The sequence below is a fragment of the Pteropus medius genome, unplaced genomic scaffold (assembly GCF_902729225.1).
Source record: "Pteropus medius unplaced genomic scaffold, Ma_sr-lr_union100, whole genome shotgun sequence".
Classification (NCBI taxonomy): Eukaryota; Metazoa; Chordata; class Mammalia; order Chiroptera; family Pteropodidae; genus Pteropus; species Pteropus medius.
The window spans coordinates 82786-105241 of record NW_024347855.1 but is presented as its reverse complement, the minus strand read 5'-3'; the positions used below and the strand labels follow the sequence as shown (position 1 = coordinate 105241).

Below are 22456 nucleotides of genomic sequence, written 5' to 3'. Positions count from 1 at the left end.
ATTTTTGTTTCTACTTGAAGGTCTTTGGACAAAGGTGCTATGAATGAAAAGTATAGCTAACATGCATAAAGAAAAACTATGAGAAATTATTTTAAAAATGTGGCATTAAATATATAAATTATTCTCATCAAAAGTGTTACTGCCTGTATGTTAGTAAAAAAAAAAAAAGTATATATCTACACACACACATATACAAATGTGAACTTGGCTTGGTTGCTGCCTCATTGAGAGCCCCCAAAAGTTGAGTAAAAATTACATTCGAAAACCTTATGCCATTTTGTGGGTTCTGCTATTAGTCTAATCCAACCTGTACTAGTAGCCAGCGTTGACGCCTGAATGCCCAAGGACAGCTGAAATGAACCTTCTATGCACACCAATTTCTGCTCTCAACTCTAGTGCATTTATTCTATTCCGTCTGATTTGTGCTGTTTCGTTAATCGGTTGATATTTCTTAAATACAATTGCTATTCTGTTGAAACTTTCAGATTTCCTTGGAAAAGAATAAATAGCTGTAAATAGTTTATTAAGCAAGTGAGTCTAATTCTCAGGAATGTTTAGCTAAAGAGCCCGGTATTCTCAGTGGGAAACAAATTCGGCCCTTCAGAACCTTACTAAAGGCTCCTGTTTGAGCGAAACGTCTTCTGGTGCTGATTTTCCCGCTGATGGCTGATCCGCTAACGGGAAAGGCTTTCCACACGTCCGGCGACCTCAGATCCTCCCAGCTGCCGGAGAGCGCCGGTAGTCTCACTATCTCGCCCAGCCCTGGCCGCTGCTTCACGATGACCACATATTAACAGGCCGCTGGTCGAAGGTGTCCGGTCCAAGGCTCGACCCGGCGGCCGGTTCCCCAGACTCTAGGCTCGGGATCCCGGCCACGCTGCATGTCCCCTGCCCCCTGGGTGTCTCCCACCCGGTGCGAGGGGCGGCAACAGAGGTCGTAAGCCAGGAGCCGGGCAGCTGGCCTTAGGTAACAAGGACCGGGGTGGGGAGTGGGAAAGGGGCGGACGGCGCCTGAACCGAGGAGGTGGGGGTGACAGGAGGGGCGGTGGTGTTCCAGTTCTCGCGACGTTTAGGCCCCGGCGGGAAGCGGCGGCGACTCCGCGGCGGCGACTCCGCGGCGGCGACTCCGCGGCGGCGACTCCGCGGCGGCGACTCCGCGGCGGCGACTCCGCGGCGGCGACTCCGCGGCGGGTGCGGAATGCGCTCGGAAAAGGAGGGTGTCGCTGGCCCTAGGGCGGCCGTTGCTGCGCGGGGTCAGAGCCGGAGGGAGAAGCCGTCGTCTGTGTTAGTTCAGTTCCGCCGGGAGTCGCCGCAGCGAGAGCCCGGGGCGCTGCTGGCTTCGTCCTCCAGCTGCGGGGGCAGCGCAGGCAAACCTCGCGAGGAGAAGAGGACGGTATTGAGCAAGGTAGGTGTGAGAACAAGAACGTGTGCGGGGAGAGAGGGGGACGATGCAGGTAAACTTCGTGAGCGGAAGAAGGTGCTTCCCTGGGTTGAGCGGAGCCAGAACGGGTAGTGCTGCACACCTCCGTGGAATAGAGTCCTAAGCAAGGCCCAGGTGGGCGGGGCTAGACGCGGAGTGGGCGGAGCGGTGCAGGCTAACCTCGGAGTGGGACAAGGGCTTTCAGCGAGATGGGAGGGACGAGGACCGTGTGGTGCGAGCCGGGAGCGGGAGAGTGGACCAGGCCAAGGGGTGGCGTGCAGGTGGAGGGGGCGGGTCTAAGGGGCGTGCGTTCCAGGGGCGGATAGGTGGGGCCAGGAGCTGTCCTCTGGGGCGGAGTCGGGGCCCGGCCTATAGCGGCCGTATCAGCACCGCGGACAGCGGACGGGCAGCGGACGGGTAGCACCGCCCTGAGCACATGGTGCCGTCAGAGTTTTCAGCACCCTGCGAGACATACGTGTTTTCTGGTTTGGGGAGGAATAAAAGTCTTTTCAGCCTATACAAGTGTCCTGTTGGGGCTGAGACTCTGGGCTATTTAACTACGAGCAGTAGCTGTTCACACTGCCGGGATCGCGGGCGGAGGAGACAAGAGATGGGGCGGTGGCTCCGCAAGAGTCCGCTCAGATCCAGGGAAACGGGGAACATAGAGAGCCTGGAAAGCCTAATAGCGTGGTGGGAGAGGACCCGCGGTGTGGACACTGTGCACTGGAGGCGAAAGATGTCCACTGCAGGCGGAGTTCCTCTTGGCTCTTAGAACAGATTCACCGTTGGTTTCTTCCTGCTGGTAACAAAGATCCTAACATACCACATTCCCGGCATGGGCCTTACCTTCTAGTGTGGCTTAACATGCAAGGAGAGAGTAGGAGATGGTGCCGTTTTTCAGCTGGGGCCCAGACAGTACCTGTCAGGCCAACAGTTGTCTGGGAGTAATGAAATGATTACATGGAAAAGAACTGTTAGGCACAGCCTTTTCTGGACTTACACATCCCTTTCAAATTATTCAACCACTATTATCCTTTGTTTTGTCTTGTTTTGTTTTTGACAGTCACATTCTCCATACACGTGTCTCTTAACCTTTTCTTAAATGCATGATTCTGATGGACTCCTGGTTTAGATTTTCTTCTGAGCATAAACACAAGTCACCAAGCGTTTAAATAGCCAAAGCTGAATACAGTTAAGAGTGAAACAGAACTGCCAGAGTTCTTTCCCCAGGTGGTGATCCGGCGCCTTCCTCCCAGCCTCACTAAGGAACAGCTGGAAGAGCAGCTCCACCCACTACCTGCACACGATTACTTTGAGTTCTTTACTGCGGATCTCAGGTGAGAAGCTGTTTACCAACATTAAGAAGCTGAGATGTATTGTCACTTGCCGGCAAATCGTAGGTAATAGAAGCCATCTCCATTTCCATCTTCTTTCCCACAGGTACCCAGAAATCAGTACAGACCTTTATTTCTGCAAGTATTTCTAAGGAGGCAGATCCTTAAATTTCTCTAAAATATATTTGAACTATGCCTCTACTAGCATCACCATATCTAAAAAGAAAAATAGACCAATTAACAACATATTACTTAATTTTCGTATTTGGGGTATCAGTAAACCTTATTTCTTACAGCATTTAAAAGTAAACTGTATTAAGATATAACAAAGAAAAGTGAATAAGTAATAGCTGTACATAATCTGATGAATTTTCACAAGAGAACACATCCATGTGACTGGCACAAGATAAAGAAACAGAATATCTCACACCCTAGAAGCTCCCTTGTGCTCCCTTCCATCACTAACACCCAGACTCTACCCTGCCCTTCTCAAGTTGTATCATTTTCAATTTCCTTTTACAACTTTGTAGTTAGATGACTCTGACAAAAATTCTTATCTCCAAATCTCCCTTTCATTAACAAAGAGACACCAGAACTCAAGTGAGACCATTAACAGGTGACAGGTCAGCTGTGATTTAGTGATCTTTAATATGTTTTTGTTATTTTTATTTTTATTATTATCCTTTTTGTCTTCAATATCATGAGTTCTCATTTGTGGTAGCCATATAAACTTTACTGTTGAATAAGTACATTTAAGTGAAAAATGTCAGTCCATTCAATGAAAATACCACAAACAGGTAAGTAAAGAGATGGTTAAAGAAAAATTTAGATCACTTCCAGATGACTAAGGTTTAGGAAAACTAGTTCAGTTAAAGAGGGACAGATGCCGGACTCAGAGTGACTCAGACTGGAATCCCAGTCCTACCTTTTAACTGACTGCTCCCTCTGCAATGACCTAATTTCTCTGAGCCTCAGTGTTCTCATCTGTGAATAGGGTTGAAGTTCCTACCAGTTAAGGAAATTGGTAGTTGTGAGATAGCAGAGAAAGATTTAGTTCTTCTGTAGACGCTGTAAAATGTGCTACAGTAAGTCATCTTAAAATACCTAAAAATGTTCTCTATATCTCTAGTAAATAGTATTTTACAATATAACATTTTCTTCTACGAATGAGTCATAACTAGCTTGCACTGCAGCCATGATGTACGATTAGGCATGACCTTTGAATAACCTTGCCTTTAGTTTTCAATTCTGAGACCAGTTATTTTAGCTCTGGCTCTGTGCAGTAGAGAAAGTGACCTAAAACGTCTTTCCCCAGTCATTGAAAACATCTCAGTTAATGTTTTGTTTGTTTTTGTTTTTTAAAGAACATCCTGATTGTTTTTATTTACTGAGAGATGATTCTTTGGCATACAAGTTTTATCTGAAATGTTATTATATTCAGATTTTTTTAAATGGCAAAATTAAGTCATTTTTATTAACCATTTTTACTGTTATCTCTTATTTCAGTCTTTATCCTCATCTCTACTCAAGAGCCTACATTAATTTTAGAAATCCTGATGACATCCTTCTTTTTAGAGATCGTTTTGATGGATATATCTTCATTGACAATAAAGGTTGGGTCACTGGCTTTTTAAACTCTTCGTTACAGTTCATTAAGTACAATACGTTTTTCTGGAATGTTTGTGAGTTTAATTTAGAAATTCTCAGATATTAATCTAAAATAATTGTGTAAATTTAGATTATGTTATTGTGATTGTGTGCTTATGTTAAAAATTAAAATTATATAGAAACCAAAGAATTCCAGCAATTGTGCAATAATGATAACCTATTTATGTATTATCATCAGAGAGTGAAGTTGTTCATATAAATGAGCTTTCTGGATAGGTGAAATTTACTTTTACATCCCAAAACTAAATGATTTTACATGTCTTTTTAGAAATTTTCTAAAATGTATTATTCACTTGCATTAAACAGAATATTCTCTATAACTATACTATTTCCGGATGATGTCATGTGAGGAGGGAGTTTTAATAATGAACATTAGTGTTTGACCCTGAAACAATGTAATTTACCTCAACACTAAATAGTTTCAATTTTCTGTACTTTTTGTGGGTTCAGCTTTTGATTTTCTTTTCTTTTCCTCTTTTACTGTCAGACAGAATGTCAGCTGTTGAGTTCACTTCTATCAAGTCTGTACACTTTTAACTGCATATTGTTTTGTATACACCCCTCACCAAACAACCTCTTCCCGCTCCTCTCCACCCCTTCCCCACTACTGATGTTTTCTTCTCCTCCAGTGAGGGTCACAAACTAGAAAAGATGGTTAGGGAGTGACTAGGCTGAGGCCAAGAGATTTTTCCTATGTGTAAAAGCAAGTTTAATGCTTGAACTATTTGACATTGGTGTCAAATGCTTACTTTTTCATTAATTCAATCAAGTGCCTTTTTCCTTTCCTTTTTAAAAATTGTAGTAAAATACACATAAGATAAATTTGCCATCTTATTCATCTTTAGGTGTAGAATTCAGTAATGTTAAGTATATTCACATTGTTGTGCAACCGATATCCAGAACTCTTCTTACAAAACTGAAACTCTGTACTCATTACACAACTTCTTATTTCTCCCTCTCTCCAGCTCCTGGCAACCACTCTTTTACTTTCTGTTTGTGTCTTTGACTACTCTAGATAGCTTACAGAAGTGGAATCACACAGTACGTGTCTCTTTGTGACTGGCTTATTTCGCTTAACATAATGTCCTCAAGGATCACCGATGTTGTAGCATGTGTCTTCCGGATAAATGAGAGTTGCAATGTCATAGTCCCCTGCTCATTCCTGACAAGTCTGAAAATGATTACTCAGTGGGTTTAGTACCAAGGTAGAACGTTCCATTTGTTGATTAAGCATATAGCAGATTCTCTTAGTGATCATTTCTATCTGTATGTTCCCCTCCCCCACCACATAACAACAAAACAAGTTTCTTCTAACTTTTATTCTAAATTTTTCTACTTGAAGCAAATCTTACCTTAATATTATTTACACTCTTTGAAAACTCCTCTTTTAGCCAACTGTCTCTTCTAAGCAAAGTAATTTCCTTGAACTCATATAACACATTGATAATTGAATTAACCTTTTAAAATTAAAAAAATTTAAATGTACTAAGAAACCTATTTAAAGATATTCCATGATACACTCTTTGGTTTGGAGAGATCTGGTTTATGAAAGTATAAATTGTATATGGTAAAATTCACCATTCTAACATGTACGGTTTGATGAACTTTGAATGTATTCAGACATATAACCACCACTACAATATGACTTTGTTTAATACATAATTGCCCTTCTTTTGTTTAAATGTGGAGTTTGACATGCCAAGGTTACAGTTCCTTGACAGTATAATTAAATTATAGTTTAAACAGTAGCATTATTATTGTTATACTCAATCTTTAAGTTATATCATTTTTTCTCCATAAAGATATACTAGAATTTCATAATGATTTTTGGAACATTTTTCCTGTTTAAAGGCCTTGAATATCCTGCAGTGGTAGAGTTCGCTCCGTTCCAGAAGATAGCCAAAAGGAGGCTAAAGAAAAAAGATGCCAAAACTGGAAGCATTGAAGGTGGTGAGTCCTTTCTAAAAGGCTGGATTACAAAACTACCAAATTAAATACACTGATCAAATACAATTTCTCTCTTATATATGGGGGGAGTATGTTTATTTTCTTTTTTTTTTTCCTTTTTAAATTTACAGATCTGGAATATAAGAGGTTTTTAGAAGCTTACTCTGTGGAGGAAGAGAAAACTAGTACCAATCCCGAAACTCTTTTGGGAGACATAGAAGCAAAGACAAGAGAACATTTTGGTCTGTTTTGCTCATCTGTTTTTTTATTTTCTTTAGCCATGTTATTAGAGAGTATGTTTTATTTCTTTTTTTTTTTTCAAGATTATCATTAAAAATAGACATCTATGACAGGATTGGCAGAAATGTAGATATTAGTTTTGAGACAAGGATAGCAAGATGGTGGCCATTTGCCAGAAAATATTTTGAGCCTCTGTTGCTGGAGATCACCTGAGTTATCAGTTACAGTTAGTTTGTTTCAAAGCTATGATAATTGAACAGGAGAGAAGCCATTTGAGTGCTCTGTGCCTGGTTGCATCAGGGAAAGAGCATTATATCTCAAAATTGAAGTCAGTCATATTTGCAAAGCAGTCACAGAAATGAGATGCTTGGCTTAAGTGAGATCACTTGCTGCTGTTTAAGAAAAATATCAAGCCCCCTGAACAAGTCAAGCAAGCAAATGAATAAACCCAGCCAGAGCACAGAATCTGGTTTGAATCAGGCCTTCAACTTTAGAAATGGTTATCTCTGAGTATCAATCCCAAAAAACTCAAAACTATGTGTGAAACACCTTTTTCTGTCATCACTACTCTGATTGTAGCTCCCAAATAATGAACATTAGTGTTTGACCCTGTACTTGTAGTGTCTCCCTTCATGTCAGTCTCCACTCTGTATCAGACCTCCCCTCAGGGCTCAATTCTCCAAGCTCACCCCTTCTACACTCCCCCTCCCCACATCTACCTCCTGCTCACCAATTAAGAATTATAGAATAAGACATTACACTGTTTATAATTTATCTTATTTGTCCATCTCCCTCTGCATAAACTTTCTTCTCTTTTTGTCTCTCCCCCTCCGTAGCAGAACTTTAATTTTGTCTTCGTAGTCCCAGCACATAGTACATTGTTTGGACAAGTTTTGGTATTCAGTAAATGTTTCTTGAGTAAATTAATAAGAAAGGTTAATATTATTGAAATATTTTTCATTAGTCTAATAATGAAGTTTTATATTTTATTTTTTAAAACTTTCAAAATGCAGTTTTTTTGTATGCACCATGTTTTTCCCTCTATGAGAGTTCAAAACAATTTATCTTACAAAACAAAACCTCTCAAACTGCTAGGGGAAATAACTTTTATTTTTATTTTTTAATTTTTTTTATGGTGACATTAGTTAATGAAATCCAGTAAGTTTCAGGTGCGTCTAACCTGAAACTGTATGGCATATATGTATATTGCATTGTGTGTTCACCATTCATAGTTAGATTTCTTTCTGTCACCACATATTTGACCCCTTTTACCCCATCTACCTCCCCCATCCTCCTACCCCCTCTATGGTAAGTTTTATATTTTATAATAGCTGATTTAACATGTGGCTCAAAGGATTTTTAATCACTAAAGTAAATATTTATTAAGATGTGCTTAGGATGCATTTGCTCATTTTTATTCAGCATATTGACTAGGTACCAGCTCTGAGTCTGGGCATGGGGACAGAACATGAACAAGATGAATGAGGCCTCTGCCCTCATGTACCTGCTCTTCCAGTGGGGATGACTGTGGTAAACACAGTCATTGAGCTTCAACCAGAGCATTTCCTTATGTGCCACAAAGAAATGAAATAAGATTAATAGGATAGAAAGAAAGGCCCCTCTGAGCCCGTATATGAGCTGAGAGCAGCCGTGCTAAGGGATGGAAGAAGAGGGAACTTCAACTGCAAGGGCTAGAAGCCGGCATTTTGGGCCTGTAGGGTCAGGCTATGTGTCTGTGTGGTGGGCACAAGGAGCAGGTAGGTGGAGAAGCATGTGGGCACATCACATTGGGCTAGTAGGTAAGAGATCTGGATACCTGGAAACCATTGAAAGAGTGCCATGGTCTGATTTATTTTCTCAATCACTCTGGTGCTCCATACATGATGGATTATGCATCTCAAGAGGAAAAGCTGGTCTTCTGGCTATGAGGCTATGGCTGTAGTCCAGGGAAGGCTACTTGAACAAGGCTACAGAGTCAGCATGTATTCTAGAGGTAGAACTGATAGGACTGAATGACGAATTGGATGTTGGAGGTAAGAAAACAGAAAGAATCAAGGCCTCCAGGAGTTTGACTTAAGCAGATCAGTGGATCATGACACCATTACTGACCTGGAGAAGACTGGGGGATAAACAGTATTCGAGGCAAATGGATATTTCACTGTAGAGGATGTTAAATTTAAAAAGAGCTAAAAGAAGCAAGCTAAAAATTATTTACAGAACTTGCCTTCCTCTCCCCTCCTAGTTCATTCCCAGTTTGTTTTAAATGCCCTCGTACAGGACAGCTCAGGAAAGTGGCAGGCTCTTTCATTTTGGGCAGTCTTGAGACATCCCCTTGGTGGTCAGACACACACCTTCTAGCACATTCCAGCCACTCTCCTGCAAACAAGTCCTGTCCTCCTCCATTCTTAGCTCCTGGTGCACAGTAGATGAATCATAGCTATTCACTGAATGAATAAATGTGACTGCGTCATTAGCCCAGCTATAGAGCTTTGTTTCTCTGATTCCTGTTTCTGCCCATTTATGTCTGCTTAATCAGGCAATCCATGGCAAATTGCCTTTTTCTCTTCTTAGGTTTTGGCCTTCAATGGATTCTTATGATCAAGGGTAAGCAATCAAGGGTTAAATGGAAATATTAATTCACTTTGAAATTCCAGGTTAGTGCAGTGGCATATCAGCATCTTTAGAGCAGATAGACCTGGGCTCAGGTCCCATCTCTAAGACCTATCAACTGTGCAGCCTCGTCCTGAGCCTCAGGTTCCCTGTTTCCTCATACATTGTTGTGACAGTGCCTAGTGTGCAAAGGCTGTTTGTAAGTGGTAACAGCTATACCGTTGCCTAAATTAGTATTATATTACATGGCCACACGTCTTCTATTTAATTATGATACACTTTTCTGGTTTGTAGAGCTTTTGTACAGAGTCTCATTTTCCCTTTGCATCGACCTTTTGGGAGTAACAAGGCAGGTGTTTTTTGGGAAAGGAGGGAAGGCAGGCAAGGTTTCAGCATCAACTCCTTCACCCACCAAGGTAGGTCTCAGCCCTTTCCTTGGCAGAACTTCTACAGTGCAGAGCAGAGTCCTCACTAATTTGGGGTGATTTGCCTGTTAAAAAGGGCATCGGCTGTAATACTAAGCCAGAGTTCATAGTTAGCACAGGAGCCACTCAGAGAGGGAGTGGGCTCTTCTTGGCCACTATACTTGTTAGAAACTTGGGTATCTGCACCACGTCAGCTCTTCATCTCAGCTGGGAACCTAGGGCAGAGCTCTCGTGGCAGATGCCGTTTGATATGTGATGTCGAGGTATTCAGGAGTCCTCAATTCCAAGTTAGAAATCCCTGGCCAGGGCTCTAATAATTTCTGATTTATTCCCGAACATCAGAATTCCCGAAGTGATGTGTAGGTGTTCAAGTGCATCCTAGGATTCTTCCTTCTTCTGTTTAATCTGAAATCTTGATGACCTGTAGAACAGACCCAAACCATCTTCCACCTTCCCACCTACATCTTCAAACACTGCTTTGGGGAACACATACTTCTCAGAGCGAGTCCCTCAGGGAGATAGCACCTAGAGGCCTGCCACACGTTGGGCACCCCACATTCAGGTCGGGTCAGATAGGTCAGAGGCACGAAAGTTGAGGATCTGGTTAAGAGTTTGTGGAGACCTTCATTCTTTGGTAGTTGGTGCTTTTTAGATCAACAATACCATATGGAATAATTTTCTAAACTTACATCTGGTTATTCTGATTCATGGAGTGTATATTATAAGAAAGTACAAGAATCCAATTACTTAAAACTATTGTCTAGAGAGCAGAGAAGGAAGAAATTCACAAGATATGTGTTGAGTCAAAGTGAATATATAAATATATAATGGTTTAAGATATCTGCATAAGTATGAAGGAATTCATAACATTTGGGAAGTTTAATGCATTGTACTCATTTTACTTTTTTGCTTTTATACAATCTTTGTGAGTAATATCTAAGACTCCCTTCAGAATCAGGAATTAAATGCCTGCAATATATAAAATTATCATTACCTCTAAATTACTTAACTTTATAGTGATGGAATAAGAGTCCCCTCAAATACAATGCTCAGGTATGCTCATGTAAATTTAAAAATGCTAATGTTTTCCCCTAATTATTTTAATGATTACATTGAAAACAAGCATTTAAAATAAAGGAAAAATCTTATTTTCAAGTTAAATACTCCCTTACAATTTTTGTATTTTAGCTAGAAGAACCACACCTCTTTTGGAATACATTAAAAATAGAAAATTAGAAAAGCAGGTAAGTATGGCCTTTTACATGATGAATATTCTTTCTGTTTCTGCCACATCCATGCAAACAATTTATACATGTACTTTTCTTTCTCTTTAGAGAATTCGAGAAGAGAAGCGAGAAGAGCGGAGGAGGAGGGAATTGGAAAAGAAACGTTTACGGGAAGAAGAAAAAAGAAAGAGAAGAGAGGAGGAAAGATGTAAGAGAAAAGAAGCAGACAAACAAAAGAAAACTGCTGAGAAAGAAGTAAGGATTAAGGTAATTTGGAAGAGACCTTTCATTTCTTTTTTCCCAGAAATGGTTCTACTCCGCTAATCATACCTTTTAGGTATTTTAGCTTTTTAGAATTTTAAGAACCATTTTCAATTCAGCTATTCTTTTATTATTATGACTCCTTTTCTCTGTTCTACAACAGTAGTTCTCAAACTGTGTTCCCTGAGCCCTTGGGGTTCCCTGCACATGCTATGTTTGGGTGGACCGAGTGGGTGGAAGGGTGGAAGAGGACTGGCTTCCTGGGTGTGATGGGAGTACTTCCCCCAGAGGAGCCCCACATCTAAATGTCATAGATTGGGTTTCTGCTTACATTTTCCTTTAAAGAAAATTTTTCCTGACTAAAAAAATACACATTTGAAAACCACAGGCTCAGTGTACACTAGCCTTTCTGTATGAAGGCTGACTCGCAGACTGGGTTTTATCATTTCTTTTGTGGTAGCAACAATGGTTTCTATTTCTCTTGCCCATTTTCTCCTTTGACTGATGCATTCATTTAGGAGGGTAATTTAACACATAGAGGGAATTTTTCTCTGTATAAAATACATTGCCCCAAATTGGGGTCAGCCCTTAACCTTATTAGTGTTCTGCTCAGATGACATTATTAAACCTCGGTTTCAACCAAATGTGCATCTTACCTCACTCTACAAAGGGCATAAAGTGCCTTATAGGATTCATTAAAATTGTGTGACATAAAGAAGAAAAAATCAAAGGTCAGTACTTACGGGAAGATAGAGTAGAAAAGAAAAGGATGAGGAAGAGATCACAGTCTCTATCATTGAGCCATTGATTAGTTTCTGTTACTCTTGGCAGTCAGAAACAGAAAATTTGACCAGAAGCATAGTTTTCATTATCCGTGAGGAGAAAACATGCCAGTTCTTCGAGGGAAGCAAAGCTTTTTCTAGGCCTTTGCTTCCAAAACACTTTCTCCCATAGGGAGTCATACTGAGTTCAGTAGCAGTGGAGGGAACAATTTTTTAACAACACTCCTATGAAAATAAACCGGCATTTGTATCAGTCAGGACTGCCTAGATTATGTTGCAGTAACAAATAGTCTCAAAATCTCATTGGTTTTGTAAACTTCAAATTCTTTTCTTGTTCATGGTATATGTCATTGTTGTGCATTGCTCATCGTAGCCATCCAGTGACCCAGGGTGATACAGGCTTCATCTTGGCATTTACTTCCACAATCTTTATGACAGGTGTAGGGAATATATAAGATGGGAAATTGCACATTAGTTCTTAAATCTTCCACATGGAAGTGATACGTACCGTCTGCTCACATTTCACTAGCCAAACAAGCCACATGGCCCACCTAATCTCAAATAGCTAATCAAATGAAACCATAAAATTACAAGGACGGTCTTTATCATTGTAGAAATTCAGCTCTGTCACAACCAGGGACAATGTAAATTTTATGGTCACAGATGTGCGAATATTGTCTAACCTCATTTACCTTTCTAAACAAAGAGTAATAGCTAACCCAGATTCTAATGTTTTGCATTCTCAAAAGCACTTTTGCCGACATCTTCGAGAGTTTTCCAGGAAGAATAATTGAATCCTGTAGCCTACAATTTCGACCTTAATTTTAAGTAAGACTTCACGTATTTGGAGTATAGCATTTACTCCTACAGTTTGGAGTATGGAATTAGAATACAGAATAAGTCAAAGAAATAAAATAAATTTAAGTCAGTTAAAGTAAATGTAGGATCCTTTATATAGAAAAAAAGAAATCAAAACTTAAACATAGCAAGAGAAAGGGTTAGTCTGGTCCAAATCTGACAGAACAAAATCTCAGTGGCAGAACAAACCCGATGACATGAGTAGTCCACAGCTTCCATCCTTAGGAGTGTCTGGTATTCTGACCTAAGCATACATATCCAACCCACGTTTATCCTTTAATAAGTATCTGTGCTCAATTTGGGGGTGTTTGACTTATGAATGATTTGGAGAATTTAAATTAAAAAACAAAAACAAAAACATGGAAACACAAAATCTGTGAAGAAATGCCAAAAGAATTTGTATTTATAGCCTAAAAAGAGAAAGGCAGAGAGATATCCTCATGGCTATTTTTAACAATAGAGAAATATGATACAAGAAGAGAAACCCAGCAGTTTTTTATTTTCCTCTGAGGACTCTAAAACTAAGCTGTGAACTTACGTTGAAGTCGGAAGTTAGGTTACCGAAGTTACAGATACAATCCCTGAATATATAAATTTGTAGGGTATAGGTTACATTACATAAAAAAAGTTGTGTGATTTTTTTTTCACAAAGCTCTCTTTAAAAACGAATGTTTTTAAAGCACACCAGACCTGGCGCCTGCTTACACCTCCTAATGTGTCGTGTGGCCCTGGCCTGCCCTTCCTCCCTCCCTCCCTCCCTTTTTCCCTTCCTTCCTTTCTTCCTTTCTTTCTCCTTCCTTCCTCTGCCAGGCTAATTTCACCCTAGGCCTCTGCTTGCTTTTCTCCACAGTGAGCTCTTCTCCCAGACTTAGGCTTTCTCATAAGTGGCTTCTTTTCATCATCTGGTCTCTGTTCACTTCTTATTTTCACAGAGAGCCCTTCCTTAACCCCCTTGAGAAACCATTCCTCCTCTCCCTCTCACCCCATATCTCTCTGTCTTTTTATTCGGTTCATAGCATTTCATACCACCTGCGGTTATCTTGTTCACTTTTTCTATTTTTGTCACTGTACGCACCATTCTTCCACCCCTATGGATATCACTGCTGCAGCTGGAATATCAAGTGTAAGTTCCTTAATTGGGGGCACTTGTCTCTTGTTCACAACTATATTCCTGGCACTTAGCACAGGGCCTTTCTCCCTGGTTCCTGGCACACAGCCCTTAAAACCCTTGTAACCTCTGGAGTGATAAGATGTCTTCTGTATAATAATGAGATGATGGAAGCTGATGCTCTGGATAGCTTCAGGATGGAGGCTGGTCACCAGAAAGACCAAGGCATGATTAAAGAGTTGGAACTTTCAGCTCCACCCCCTGACCCCTGGAGAGGAGAGAGGGTTGGAGATTGATTTCACTTATCGGTAGCCAATGATTTAACCAATCTTGTGTAATACAGCCTCTATAAAAGTCCCTGAAGTATGAAGTCTGGGGTTTGGAGTGCTTCCAAGCTGGTGAACACATCGAGCCTGAAGCGGGTGTCGCCGCAGAGAAAGCTCCAAACTGTTCCCTGTACCTTGCCCTGTGAGCCTCTCTCATTTGGCTGTTCCTGAGTTGTATCCTTTGTAGTAAACCAGCCATAGTAAGTAAAACACTTTCCCAAGTTCCACGAGTCATTCTCATTCAAGAACCTCGTGAATTTATAGCCTTTAGGTCAGAAGTACCGGTGACAACCTTGGAATTTCGACTGGCATCTGAAGTGGCGACAGTTCTGTGAGATCTGATGTTAATTCTGATAGATAATGTCAGAGCTTAATTGAATTGTAGGTCACCAGCCTGTGTTGCAGAGCTGGGGAAGTGGTTTTGGAAGAGACACCACACATTTGGTTTCAGAAGTATTATGAGTAAAAACAGTTCGTAGATGTACAAATTTTTTGTTGGTTGGATGGATGAATGCAGATACATACTATTGCACTTCTCTATGGTTTGCATTTATTACAAACCTATGTTACTTTTGTAATTTAAAAGGTGGGTAGTTTTTTGAAATGAAATGTTTAAATTCAAAGATCCCACAAAGGCAGATTAAGAATGTATACACTGGTAACATAATGCATACCTTTGCTGAGAAGCAACTTTTTTTATTTTGCATTACATTATATGTTTCTTTCTTAAATGAACGCATTTAGTCCAAATATATCTGTTTATAGTCTTGCTATACTGCAATTTAAAATAGGTTTAGTTTTGTAAGTGAGAACAAAATTCTCAGAAGTAGATCTTCCATTTCTATTCTACAAACTGACTCTCTACCTGTGATACTTAGATTTCAAAGGGTAAGCTGTACAGGGAACTGGGAGGGAGGCCCAATAAAAGGCATACCAAACTAAATGCATCATGGCAAACTGCTAAGTCTGTTTCAAGAAATAATAAGTGTTTCGAAAACCTAAAACTGTTCTAAAAGTCATCAATATAAAGCAGCCTTTTAAAAAATGTTTTTTCCTTATTACAAAAGTAATACTTATTCATTTTAGAAAAACTAGAACCTGTAGATGAAGGGAAAGAAAATCATTTCAGTTCTGCCACCTAAAAATAATCACTATTAACACAGCATTGCAAGCCTTCTAGACATTCTTCTGTGTGTATGTATCAACAAAGAAATAGGAATCAGATTATTCTGTTTTGTGGAATTCCTTTATTCAGTAATGCAAGCATCAATTCATCACACTAACTATCCCAAATCATTTTTCAGAAGTTCAGAGTATTTCAGTGACTGGATGTTGTCCTAGGTGTTTAACCAAAAACCTGTTCATTGGACCTTTACCTTATATTTTTTTGCTATTCAAACATTTGGGCTCAATAGTGGTGATATTTCTAACTATTTATTAAACAACCTCTTTTATAGTATACTCCTAAAGTTATATTTTACTAACATTATACTTTCTCAGCTTCTTAAGAAACCAGAAAAGGGAGGGGAAGCAGCTACTGAGAAAACGAAAGAACAAGGAGAGGAAATTGATGCTGGAGATGGACAACGGGAAGCCTGCCCTAGCTGTACTGTTGTGAAGGCCAAGCCCTGGGAGAGCACACAGGACAGGCGCAGGGAAAAGTGAGCCCTGCACTTTTGTTTCTTTGACCACATTAAGCATCACTGCACTGTCATCAAGTCATAGACATATATCCTTTCTCATTACGCATGCTTGTATTTCATAGTATTCTTGGAATTCTTGAAAGCTTGTCCATGTTTTTATTTCTCTATGGTCATGCTAGGAACTTGGTAAACCATTTAGTCTGCAGCCTCAAGTCTGTCTTTGAACCAGGGAAAGGTCCTTCTCTAATTTCCTTCACTATGGCCTTTCCTTGTCTCTTCCTTTGGATTCCTGTTATTGCAGTTTAGGTCTTCAGGATCTTCTTCCCAGTCTCTTTTCCTTCATGGTCTTTATTAGTTTATAATTGTCCTCTGTGTTTCGAGATATCTTGCCCGTTTGATCTTGCATACTTCCTTTAATTTGTCTACAGAGTTGTAAATTTGAGAACCCAGTCTTTTAGGTACTGAAAGTCTTTTGTGCTACAGAGATAGAATTCTAAGGGCTGTAATTCCTTTGTTGGAGTTGTTGTCCCTCTGGTCCCACTGTGGAATCTGACCTGCAGCTGTGGATCTGGTGTTCATCAGTCCTGCCTCTCTCTGGCGATGTGTCCTTAGGCACATAGGTCTTTGCCTGCTCAGGATACGACTTCATGAAAGGAGCTGGGCAGGGCTTCTGTGGGAACAGGACACACACAGCAATCTCTACACAGGGGCCAGAGAGAGACCAGCCCCTCCCTGCTGCCCTTGATTGTGTACCCACGGTGTTTGGACACCTCCCTACAATCAGTGGGGCCACACGCAGCTGGGCTTCTTGTCCTCTTGACCCAGGGCTCCTGCCCATGTGCTTTATCTGGACACACACAGACCTTCCTGGAGCCTAGGGATGCTCTGCTCACTGGGATGTCTGGAAGAGGATTTGACTTAGGAGGGGAGATGGCAAGGTCATGGGATTAGGCTGCTGTTTGCCTAGGATCACATGCATCTGAATGACTTCTTACTGCCTTTATTGCACAGTCATAATAAAGTTTTTCTCTCTCTCTTTTTGGCAGTTCTGGTTTATTGGTTTGTTTATAAAATTAAGTTATTCATGATTGTCAAGTCTGTGATGTGTTAGCACTCTGGTTTATGTTACCGGTATTTGTATTATTATTGCTTATGATATAAGAGTGCTTCTGTCATGTTTCTGGCACCAGTTCATGCTTTGCTTATAGATCTTTTTGTTGCCACCAGTCCTGCTGCTTCTGTATGTGAGGGAGCCACAGATTGTGTGTGAGGACTTTTGTCTGTGGTTCGTGGAAGGACTTTAAGAACCAAATGAGCTAACCTTCCACTTATTTATTTACTATTCATTTAACATTTTGACATGCATAAATACTAAATTTCAGTTAGTTTTAGCTATGCTTGTTGCAGAAGCTAAGCTGTCACTATCAGCTCTCTGTCACGATGGATGTACATCTGGGCTACTGGGAAAGTCACTTGACCACTTGTAATCTCATTTACTTTATCTTTCAAAAGAAGTGATTATATATACTTTAGAGGGTTACTGAGAATATATATAGTACCTTAGCAGAGTGCCTAATATATATGTGTCATGCAAGTATAATGGTAAATATTGTTATTACTATTCATCTTTTCAAGTTTTTTACTGAATGCCTATGGCATGCCCATCTTGTGCAAACTTGGCATACAGTGATAGGCAGACTTCCATATTCTCTGCCTTTTCTGGCGCTTACGGTCTGGAAGGGAAGACAGGTAGTCGACAAGCAGGTTACATAAGGTTACTGATAATTTGTACTGAATCACAGGTCACAAAATGACAGTGGTAAAGAGCAAAAGCATATGGAGAGAAAATTGGGAGAAAAAGAACTTGAAACACAAAGATATCACTTGGATGACAACAGAAAGCTTAAAGCTCACTATGAGTTTGACAAGTTTTCAAGAAGAAATGAAGAAGAGCCAGAATGGGGGAAAGGATTCAGCCCAGACAGAGGGAGGACAGGGAGCCAGGACAGTGGCATCCTTATAGAAGCAGCAGAGAGACCAGAGAAAGAGCAGAAGAGTGAGGGGGACCTGGCACCCAAAAAGGAACGTGTGGGAAACAGGGTTCCTTTATTCATTTAAGATAATCTGTCAGTCATCTGTCTGTACTAAAAGTATAAGGTATACTTCGGCAGGCTCATGACTGCTTTTCCAAACAGAAATTCTTTTATTTAACAAAAAAAGGAAAATCTATACAGGTATCTAGGGTACAGGATTACACACTCTTGCCAGTGAGAAGCCTGCCCTCACTGGATCCTGCGTTGTCTTAGGGAGTGTGCTGCCCTGAGAGTCTGTGTTTGCTAGAGGAGTCATTCTTGTCTACTTAGTGGGTACCAAGTGCTGAATGTCAAATCCAAAAATAGAACCAGCCTTCTTATTTCCTCAGTGAATCAAGTATTTTTCACCAGGGGAAAAAAAGCTTTCATTTAGTTTAAAACTAGCACATTTGTACCATTTGCTAGAGAATAAATAACGGTATATTATCAGATTTACCCCTAAGACAGAAAGGAAAATATTAATGACATTTCATGGAACTTTCTTTTCCATTATTAACAATGTCTGATTATTAATGGACAATCAAATGGCTCAGAAACACTCATAAGTTAGATCTGCACAATCAACACAGGATTGAGATTGCCCACTTGGTCCAAGAAACAGCTTTTCTTTCAGAAGTTTGAGGTTACTTTATATTCAGATCACATTGTCATAGAGACGCACTATAAATGGCCAGGGCCAGACCCCATGATGCTGTCAGTTCCCCGCAGCCTGGCCTCTAGGTGAGCTAAGGGGACTGACTGACTGCTGCCCTGGCTACAGGTCACACCCACCACCCACCCTGTCCCTGACCCTGGCAGCCACTCTCTGTTCTCTGTCTTTATGACTTAGTCATTTCAGGAATGCTATATAAATGGAAACAGAGTATGTATCCTTTTGAGACTGGCTTTTTCACTCAGCATGATTCCCTTCAGATCCATCCAAGTTCCTGTGGTATCAGTAATGTTGATTTTCTAAATGTTTCCAGTAAAGGCGAGGGAGATCTCCAGAAAAGCCAGAACCTTCTGTCTTCACCCTTGACTAATCACATCTACATCACAAAAGGTTTCTGTAGCTGCTTTAACCTCAGGTACATTGAGTACAGCCATGGGTCTCACTGATGGGGATTGTTCCTCTGAACACTTGTTTTTCAACTGCCATTTTGTTTAGCAGGAGTGAGTGATTTTGGTATTTGCACAGCTTCAGGTATGGGAACTCATGATGATGCCTTCTGTCAATTAAATCTGCAATGCTGTAGTGGTGATAAAGTGCTTTGTGGGTAATAGCTCCTTTCTTACCAAGCCTGGCAGGTTACGATGTGCTTTTAGGATCAGTTTATAACTCTGTCTGTACACACAGATGTTATACTGGTGAAAAGCAGAGCCATGCTTGTTGGCCCAGCAGAAGGTGGCCTGTGAAGCCTGCATCTCTGCCTACATACAGGTTCAGATCCATGGGGCCGACCAAGGCCTTTCCAACTCTTTTCATTGGCCCAGCTTATATTAAGGAAAAGAATATTCCAATTATCTCAGGCGGTGCCTGTGGGGCTTCCACACAAAGCCCAGGAGTGGGTAAAGGTGAGACGTCAGTGGGACATGCCCACTCACGTCGCACTGTCCTTGCGCTCCAGCTCCAGGTGGCCGTGGAAAGGCTAAGTCTGCTGCTGCTATGTCACATTCACAGAGGAGGAAGGAATGTTGAGGCGGAGCCTTCCTCCCTGGGCTGTAAACTCCACTGAGCTGGGATGGGTCGCTCCCTCCCTCATCTTGAGCGCTGGCTTCCCTGGGAGGAGGAATGGTTCCTGCTGGGATTACAAGTCTCAGCCTTCAGAATCTCTCTGCCCTTCCCTGGCTTCAACGTCCTCATTCCCAGAAGCTGTTTAATTGCATTTCATGTACTTTATTCAGTCTGTTTTTATTCTACCACGTCTAAGAGTTAAAGACAATGGGTTAGTATTTTCTATAAAGGGGATAGTTCAGAAATAATCTATGTGGAAATTGCTTATGACGAATGTTAATAACAGTTTAGTTTAGCACTCTAAAAGTCACCACGCTGAGGGACCATGCCTCATTTTGTTTCAGACCTCAGGTTCACTGCATAGCGAGTCTGAGGGACTGAGATGTGTGTATTTGACTTGTCATATCTCAAACTGGGAGAAGAACGCCATGACTGTACTATTTCCAGAGAGTATTCTAGGTTTGAGCAATAACATATTAATTGTATTTATTTTCATGGCTTTTTTTTTTTTTTTAACTTTACCGCAAAATGCTTTGTTTTTGAGATAGTGATGTGAAAAAGGCTGATTTTTAGCTGCAAGATTGATAGTCTCTAAATAATTAGGATCCTCAGGCCCTAGAAATAGAGGCGTTGCTCCCTCCTGTGCTGCAAGCTCTTGGAAGTGTAACCCACCTTTCTGTCCTGGCAGGACTGGCCGGCCTTGCAGCTGTACCAGCCAGGAGCTTGCATGAGAATACAGGGATGTGGTGGAAGATACTCTGAAGAGGGCCACGATGGAAGGAGGGCTGAGGCAGAAGATTCAACAGGGGCTGGTTCCAAGAAGAGCGAAGAGGTGGAGTGAACCAGTGTGCATGCTGCGGTTGTGGCATGGGTAAGCTCCCATTCCAAATTCCAGGGATTAGAAAAGGCATTCCAGAAATGTATAAGTGAGCCTGGAATATAACCTGCAAGGTGAATTTACTCCTTATAAAGAAATTAGAAACTAGAAACACGAAGGTGGCATAGAAAATTTTTTTAAAAATTTAAGTTTTCTTAGATTTTACCATTTCTAGTATAAATTAGTATATAGCATTTAGCCAAAACAGAAAAGATAATCTCCTTTGGAAAGTAGAAAAGTATGTCCAAAACAGGGAAGAACATTAGTATGGTGTCAGTGTGAATTCTGAAGCACTTTAAAGGTGACACAGGAATAACTTGCACGTTACATTTTACACGTTCTATTGGGATTGTAGCTTATTGTGCTTCTTGTTGGTTTTCTCTGTGAGCCATGGTTTCTGGGGAGTGAGCAGCTCTCATTCCATTATAACCTTTGTAATTCAGCCACTTATGCGCCTTCTATCATAACATTCTAGGAAGTCTGTTGTGTTGTAATCTCTCTGATAGGAATCTTAACACTATGTAAAGCTCAACAATTTTAATTATTGCCCTTTTGACAACTTGTCCACTGACTTGATGAAAATAGTTTCTCAGTCTTTTGATGGATGTGCTCATGGTTTATAACCACTATGTTTTAAGGAATACTGTGATACATTGCCTTGGGACACAGATAACTTACATACAGCATCTAGGGCTTTTCTTTTTTGCAGTCTGAATTAGTTTTAAAGTGACTTTATGGAGCTTTCTGTAACTATGCATTTTACAATATTTTTTCCTTTTAGTGAAATTTTAAAATGTTCGTTTACTTTTGGCACTGTGCTTTGAACCCTTATTAAATAAAAATTTTAGTAGCAATGGATTCGAAGTCCAGTTATGGTATTTTTCCTATATAGAAATTTACATAAGAATTTGCTTTTTAAAATGTAGCTTTTATTGTCTGAATGTTTTATTGATTATATCTATTCCTTATTAAATATGAAATGTTTGTCAAAATAAGAATTACTTATTTATCCTTAAAAACATGTGCTTGTTGGACACATAGTTTTATGGCATTTCTGTGCTCTTGCTCTTGACTCCTAAACTCCAAGAATTTGGTGGGGAAGGGGAGAAAGACTTGCTATGGATTCAGTGAGGTCCACATGATCCAGCGGAACCAAGCCTGGCTGAAAAGGAATAGACAGTACATATTTTACACTTTGCAGGCTATATTATCTCTGTCACATCTACTAAACTGCTGCTGTTGTGAGAAAGCAGCCTTAGACAATACAGGCAGGGCTGTATTCCAATAAAACTTTATAAAAACAGGCAGCAGGCCATATTTAGCCTGTGGACCATAGTTTGCTGGTGCCTGGTCAGAGTATGGATCAGAATGAATCAGACGGTGAGATGCTGTGGTCCTTGCTGCTCATTTTGGCTTTGATCTGGAGACTTCCAGACCTGGGAGTCTAGGAAATAGTAAATCTCATTTCTAGGGCCCCTATTTTGGTTTTGTTGGTTTGTTGGATTGTTTGTTTTTGGTGATCAAACCTGCAGATCTTTAGTGCTCATTTTCAAAGTTTGTGGTTTAAAACAATGGTTCTCATACTTTTTGGTCTTAGGAATTCTTTATAATCTTAAATATTATTGGCGACCCCATGAACTTTTAGCAATTAGGTTATATCGACTACTGATATTTACTGTATTAAAAGTTAAAATAAATGTTTAAAGCACAAGAATACATAAATACATGTTTCATTTACTGTCAGTAACATCACTGCACATTGTGTAGTCTCTGGAAAACTCCACTGTACACTCATGAGAGGATTGGAGTGAAAAGCTGAATAAATTCTTAGTCTTACTATAAAAGTAGTTATACCATGGGAGGGACCAAGATGGTGACAGGTAGGCAAGTCTGAGACACACTCTCAATATACACCCCAATTCCA

At 40.5% G+C, this 22456-nt stretch overlaps 1 protein-coding gene across 16 annotated transcripts; it reads left to right on the top strand.

Annotated features, from left to right (window-relative positions):
* Window positions 1-1068: 1068 nt before the first annotated feature.
* Window positions 1069-21524, top strand: UPF3A (UPF3A regulator of nonsense mediated mRNA decay). Of its 16 annotated transcripts, none has more exons than XM_039878725.1 (11): window positions 1069-1086; window positions 1157-1405; window positions 2651-2757; window positions 4261-4367; window positions 6274-6369; window positions 6501-6611; window positions 9181-9213; window positions 10833-10888; window positions 10979-11137; window positions 15706-15866; window positions 20344-21524. In XM_039878725.1, exons 2-11 carry the CDS (start codon window positions 1199-1201, stop codon window positions 20384-20386), a joined length of 1080 nt encoding a protein of 359 aa, XP_039734659.1. In that variant the 5' UTR covers window positions 1069-1086; window positions 1157-1198; the 3' UTR covers window positions 20387-21524. The 16 variants fall into 16 exon arrangements, 14 of the variants coding, with proteins under 14 accessions (XP_039734659.1, XP_039734660.1, XP_039734658.1 ...); XR_005656320.1 differs by lacking the exon at window positions 20344-21524 and adding an exon at window positions 14223-14405 and having other exon boundaries at window positions 1070-1086; window positions 6274-6372; window positions 10979-11125; window positions 15706-15845; XR_005656319.1 differs by lacking the exon at window positions 20344-21524 and adding an exon at window positions 14223-14405 and having other exon boundaries at window positions 1070-1086; window positions 6274-6372; window positions 15706-15845.
* Window positions 21525-22456: the final 932 nt, after the last annotated feature.

Excerpts from the sequence above, each read along its gene's own strand:
- UPF3A (XM_039878739.1), top strand. The coding sequence starts at position 1,199 with ATGCGCTCGGAAAAGGAGGGTGTCGCTGGCCCTAGGGCGGCCGTTGCT. Across the intron at positions 6,612-10,832 it reads AAAGACAAGAGAACATTTTG|CTAGAAGAACCACACCTCTT; the intron begins GTCTGTTTTGCT and ends TTTGTATTTTAG. Across the intron at positions 17,949-20,343 it reads AGGAACGTGTGGGAAACAGG|GACTGGCCGGCCTTGCAGCT; the intron begins GTTCCTTTATTC and ends CTGTCCTGGCAG.